Source organism: Tupaia chinensis, unplaced genomic scaffold (genome assembly GCF_000334495.1).
Source record: "Tupaia chinensis unplaced genomic scaffold, TupChi_1.0 Scaffold138725_1, whole genome shotgun sequence".
In the NCBI taxonomy this organism is placed as follows: domain Eukaryota; kingdom Metazoa; phylum Chordata; class Mammalia; order Scandentia; family Tupaiidae; genus Tupaia; species Tupaia belangeri.
The window spans coordinates 2,663,852-2,670,217 of NW_006198617.1; the positions used below are offsets into that span (position 1 = coordinate 2,663,852).

General features: G+C 61.7%; 1 protein-coding gene across 1 annotated transcript in view; it reads right to left on the reverse strand.

The window, feature by feature from the left end:
* Positions 1–6,366, reverse strand: part of EPN2 (epsin 2) — a gene marked incomplete in the record, with an annotated part of 61,872 nt that overhangs the window by 2,563 nt on the left and 52,943 nt on the right. Inside the window, 3 exon segments of the mRNA XM_027765569.1 lie at positions 1,580–1,795; positions 4,711–4,797; positions 5,217–5,393. Coding sequence (XP_027621370.1) covers positions 1,580–1,795; positions 4,711–4,797; positions 5,217–5,393 — 480 coding nt within the window.

Below are 6,366 nucleotides of genomic sequence, written 5' to 3' on the forward strand. Positions count from 1 at the left end.
GAGAGACACCGTCCCTCCCTCCCAGCGGCCTCAGCCTCCAGTCAGGGTCCGCGTGCGAGCTGGTCCCCACAGTGCCCTCTGACCCACGGCAGACACCAGCAAGCAGGGAGGGGGTCTCCACTTCGAGGACAAGGATGCCAGCGCCTGTCCGGGGCCACCCAGGCTCGGGACCCAGCTCCTCGCAGGGCGCAGCTGGGCACCTTCAGCAGAGCCGTGCGGGGGCTGCAGGGCGCTCGCCGGGCAGTGCACAGCCCGCTCGGGACCTGCGGGCCGAGGCCGTGACGGCTGCAGAAGCCCCACAGCCCAGCTCACCCGGCGTCCCTGGGACTCGGCTCACACAGGACCCCTCTCCGCATTGGCCCCCTACTGGCCCTCGATCTCGAACACGGGCACCGCGGGGACCCAGCCTTGCTGGCCAAGGCTCCATCACGGGACACCTCAAAGCCACTGCAGAGATAGGCCCCCACTCTGACCACATGGGGGGAGGCAGGACACCTCCCAGGGGCTCCCATGACCGGCCCGGCTTCTGCCAGCACCCACAAGCTAGGAGTTGCGGGGTTCCATGTGCACCCCGATTTTGGCTGAGGGCGGGCAGCCCCGGGAGTGGGCTCTGGACTGGCTGAGGAGCCTGGTTCTAACTGAGCTCCATGCAGGGGACCCCTCCCTGGGCCAACCGCATCCTTGGCCATCTCAGGACCTCAGGGCCAGGACCTCCACAGACCCTGCCCTCTGCCCCTCCAAGTCTAGTGGTCCTTCTCTGCAGTCTGCAGGATCCTGACGGGGTGGCCTGGGACCCTCAAATGCCCTGCATCTCCGTCAAAGGCTGGACACCTGGAATGACATGTTCCTGCCCTTGAGGCAATTCATGAGGAAGGAGGACTTCCTGGAGGAAGAGGCTGGTCTGAGTTGGGTATGGAAGAGTGAGTGGGAGGGCTTAAAGGAGAGGGGAGGCCACCGTGGGCAGATAGAAAGAGGGGGTAACAGCTTGGAGTGATGAAAGGTCCCTGCATGAGTGAGGGCTGTCAGGGACCTCGGTGTCACTGTAGCCGGCCAGGGTCTTCAGGGCCAGGCCTAGAGACCGAGTCAAGTGGCTAGGGGACTTGCCCTGAGCCAACATCAAGTCCCGGGAGCGTGCGGGGCAGACCCCAGCACTGGGGGTGAGCAGGGTCCCTGGGTCCCTGGAGGACGGTGCGCACTGAAGGGTCAGATCACGTTCCCAGTCAGGGGCCGCTGGGCAGCCGCCTCTGCCCTGCCCCACCTGGCCCCCACCCAGTCCAGAGCTGGCATTGCATGGGGCCTCCCTCCCAGGGCACCATGTCCAGGGGCAGCTCCCGCCTGGAGGTGTCGCTGAGGGGCCGCTTTCTGCCACACCTTCCCCTTTGAACATGGCTCCCAGGGCCCACCCCACATGCCCGGGGGCCAAAGTGCTGACTCTGTCCCAGCATGACCAGGTGCACCCTGAACCCTCAGGCTCGAGCGTGGGCACAGGAGAAGAGCCCCCCAGAGGCCGAGAGGGTCGGGCTGGAGGACCCCACGCAGAGGCGGAGTAGCCATGCTGCAGCCCCGGTTGGGAGCCTACCTGGTGCCAGGAAGGGGTTGAGGGACTGGGCCGGCGGGGCGGGCCTGGTCACCAGCGAGTCCAGGTTCACCAAGGCCGCGTTGGGGCCCAGGAAGGACTCGGGCGTTTTCCGGGCACTGCTGGGCTTGCTTGAGGCGACGGCCAGGGGCTGAGGGTCAAAGGGGTCAGGGCTTGTAGTTCCATTGTTCTGGGATGGCAGAGAGGCCGCAGACTCGGCTACAAGGCAAGGACACAGGTGGGGACGGTGATGGCGCGCCTGACACGGCCAAGCCCATCAGCCTCTGACGCCAAACTCGCGCCCTCGAGGCCACTACTCCCCGGGGATGCGCGTGGCTTTGCACAAGGTGGTGTGTCCACAGCAGAGTGGGCCCCCACAGCCAGCCGCGGAGGCAGGTTAAATGACCCAGGGGTGCACACGGCCCAGCCGCGTGCCGGGACAGCGTACTTCGGGGTGAGCAGAGAGCCTGCTCATGCGGCCCAGGGGCAGCACCCAAAGCCGTGCTGCATGGCCCTCCACAAACGCAGAGGCGCCGCTCAGGGCTGGCGGCTAGGCTTTGGGACTGTACCTTTTCTTACATTTTCATTTTCTAAGTTCTCTACGTGAACATGAATTCCTTGGTAGTAAGGAATTCCTTTTTCTGGGACCAGCAGTTGGCATAATGGCTGTGTCACTGGACTTTCATGTAGTCGACCATGGTTCAAGTCCCAGACTCGGTGGCTTAAACTCACGCCAGACACATGTGCGTGTGTGCCCAAGATCTCGAGAGGAGAATGGAGGAGAAAGGATTGCGGCGTGGCCATCCCCCCCAGGGGGGTGATTTCTCACTTTCTCTTTCTGCGTGTCTGGCAAGCGCACAACGCCCTATAGCAAAAACCTCTAAAAAAAAAATAAATAAAAAACAAACAAACAAAAAAACAAAAAAACCCAAACCCAAGAAATTCCTTTTCTTTTCTTTTCTTTTTTTTTTTTTAGTTATTTTGCTATAGGGTGTGTGCTCACCAGAGAGAGATGGTGAAAAGGAAATAGAGAAATCACCCCCCTAGGCAGATGGCCATACCACAATCCCTTCTGTTTCTGGGATTTTAGGCATGTACACACATATACTTGGTGTGATTTTCAAGTTCCTAGGTCTGGATTTGAACTGCGGTCAGCCATGTGGGAGCCCAGTGCCTTAACCACCACACTACCTGCTGGCTCCTCAAACTCTTAAATTTAGCCAAAACAGGGTGTGCTGAGACAGGCTGGTCTCAGTGTGCTTTGCTCTGTGGTCTCTGTGTGAGTTTATTTTTGCCCTCCCTCCCTGAAGCTGATGGGGCTGGAATTTGAACCCTGGTTGGCCTGTGGAATCTGGCTTCCTCTGTGCGGTGCCTAACTACTGTGCAGTGGCTGGAGCTGAACAGCGAGGGGCCAGCTGGTGGCATGGTGCTTCAAGTGCTGGGTCCCACATGGCCGACCATGGGAGCAGAGTCTCAGACCTAGGGACTTGTCAATCACTCTGGGCGCATGTGCCCGTGTGCCCAAAATCCCAGGAGGAGAGTGGAGGAGAAGGGCTTGTAGTGTGGTCTTCCCGCCCAGGGGGTGAGTTCTCCTTGTCCCTCTCTGTTTCTGTGTGTCTGGTGAGCACACGCGCCCTGGGGAAAAACCTTTAAAAAAATAAATGCAAAAGGGAGATGAGCCCAAAGATGTTAGCCACACTAGGGCAGACTTTGGCAAAACTTGAACCCAGCCTAAAAGGTGCATCCTTGAACCATAAAAAGAGATCTCATATAACTACGATGTATTTCCTAGTAAATTTTGAACGACACGAGAAAATGACTTCAATCCATTAATCTACGAAGCCTGGGATGGGGCAGCGGTACCGGGCCATCGTCCTATGACAGGGCGAACTGAACAGGTACGGGCTTGGAACCAGCTCCGGAAGGAGGCAGGGTAGCCGCGTGTTGGTGGAAGAATGACCCAGACGATTCTCATTTCTTCCACCAACTTTTCCAAAGTGTCTACAATTGGAAACCCCGAGTTGTACGATTTCCGTTTTCCTACAGGAGGAATGGCTGTACAATTGCATTTCCAGTGACCAAGCTGCCTTCTCACGGGGGTGCAGGGGCAGGCGGGGGCAGGTTAGGCTGTGCTCTGGCCCGCGGGAGACTGGAATCGATGGTGCTTCTATTTTTAAGTTGCCAGAGGGTGTGTGCACCTGCTAGGAAGGGATGGAGAGAGCCAACCCCCAACGGGGCACAGTCCCACTGCAATCCTTTCTCGACTCTGTCCCGTTGGGATCTGGATGTGCACGTGGGTGCACCTGGCGTTTTTCTAGCCTTGGGGTTGGGATTCAGGCCACGTGGGATCTGGCTTCCCTCGACCTCTAGGCCACAGGCTGGCCCTCTTGTGGCTGTTTTTAATGTAGTGAAAAAGAGAACCTGGTAAGCAGCACGTCCTCACAGCCACCTCCGGTCTCCTGTCTGGGAGCCCCTGAGCTGACGGGGCCGCAGGGCGGCAGGGCCCGCAGGGCGGCAGGGCCCACAGGCTGCTTGGCCTCAGGCCAGGGCCCAGCCAGGCCGTGCTGCAGCTGGGAGGCTGAGTGAGAACAAGACTCACTGGGAAGGCAGAGGCAGGTGGGGGCTGGGTGGGGCCAGGAAGAGGAAACCGACAGGAGGGGGGGAGGTGGGGACTGCCCACCTGCGGCCCTTCCCCTGCTCCCCCAGGCCCTGCTCTCTGGGCCACCTGGAACCCCCGAGCCCAGGGACCAGGGGAGGAAGCTGGTCTGCAGACTGGCCGAGGGTCTCCTGGGAGGGCTGTGAGCAGGGCCCGGCTGTGGTGACAGAGCAGGGCAGACTGGCCCCGTCCATGCCCGAAGGCGTGGGAAAAGGAGGCGGCTGTGGGCAGGGAGCTGGCGGGGGTGGAGGGGAACGTGTCACCTGGGAGCAGGGCCTCGCGGGGGGGGGAGGGCTGTGGCAGTGGCACTGGTGGAGGCGGGGCGAGAACAGAGGTAACACGACACGGGAAGTCAGCACCCCCAGGCCCGGGGACCGCGCAGAGATGAGCGGGGCGGACGGGCTGAGGCTGAGCATGTCTGCGATGCCGCGCTGGGCGGGGCGCAGCGTCCGGCCGGAGCCACCCTCACCTTCCGTACCTGTCTTTTTGGAAGTCCGAAGGTTGTCGAATTCCGAAAAGTCGTCTTTAATTGTACCATTCAAATTGCTGAAGAGGTCGAAGGACCCTGGGTGCAGACAGGCAGTGACCGTGGGCATCGCCAGGAGCAGGCTGGCACGGGGCTTCTCCCGCCCGCCCTGACCCACGGGGCAGCACTGAGCCAGAGGGTGGGGCCGGCTCAGGTCACCTGGGGGGCTGGAAGGGGACCAGGGCGGACAGGGACCTTGGCTCCCACCTGCTACCATCCCCACCCCACACAGGAGGAGGGGTAGGAGGACACCCAGCAGGGTCTGAGGGTGTGCCCGGGCCAGCGGCCAGGGCCCCCAGGAAGCCCGTCGGGGGCGGGGGGGTGTGGTGCTCAGAGGGCGAGCTCACCTCTCTCACTAGGGGCCAGGACACAGGCTGGGGGGGAAGGGTGGCAAATGCAAAGCACAGGCCTCTGCCCAGGGCCCAGGGACTCACGGCCCAGGCCAGGAGGGGTCTCACCAGAGGTGGGCAGGGGCTTGGCAGTGGCGGGTGCGCCCCAGGCGTCAGCTGTCATCTTCCCAGCACCAGGAGCAGGAGGCTGTGAGGCCGCCCAAGGATCCGTGCTCTTGGGGACCGAGTGTGCGCCAGCTCCGGAGGGCACCCCCCACGGGTCCACAGAGGCAGCTGGCTTGGCACCTGTAGAAAGGCGGGGTCAGTGCCCAGAGATGCCCACAGAGTTCTGGAGGCATCTGGAGGGAGGGTGTGGGGCAGGACGGCCCGGCAGGACCCTCCGGTCAGCCCCCGAGGTTCACCCCAAGCTGCCGGCCACATGGGCTGGCCAAGCACTCCTGAGCTAATGCCATCGGGCAGGCCATGAAGACACCCGTCCTCCTGTGACGCACGGGCAGCACCGAGGCCCTCTCCCTGCGCGCTCCGAGTGGCTTCTGCTTTGACAGAAGAGCGAGTAAAACGGGCAGGTCCCACATAGACAAAGACGGCAGCCATGGACTTCCCGCCCGTCTAAGCGAGAAAACGTTTCCAAGCTGGGCGCCAACGTCCACCCGGGCTCACACACAACTGGCTTCCCTACCACAGGGGGAAGAGGAAACGGTGCCGCGGTGTCGCCGCCGCCTGCCAACGCCCAGTTACGCGCACACACACCTGCTCGTGCACGAGCGCTCACGGACACTGAGCCACGCGTGTCCTCTCCTCAGGGGGCACTGCCACCCCGTCACCACGGCTGCGGACGAGGCGTCCTCTCGTTTCTTGCTGGTGATCACAGGGACGCCCCGGAACGGCCGGGTGCTCCTCTGTGCCCGTTTTCCGACCCTTCCACGAACACACACACACTGTGCGCATTCTCTGCCTGCTTTTGTGCACTTCCTTTTTATAATAATTTTCAAATGTATTATTATTTAATTTGCCATAGGGCATGTGGGCTCACCAGATAGACAGTGAGAGAGGAAAAGTGACAAAGCCAGTTGCCAGGTCTGGGACTCGAACCACAGACCGTCACGTGGGAGTCCAGCGCCTCACCCCTGCACCTGCTGGCTCCACCAGCTCCGTCTTATCTGAGCTCCCTGGGTCCTGAGGGGAAACTGGGACGTGGCACTTCACTGCTGGACGGCAGCCCGCCTGCGGCGCAGAGGGAGGGCCGTGGGACCTCCCC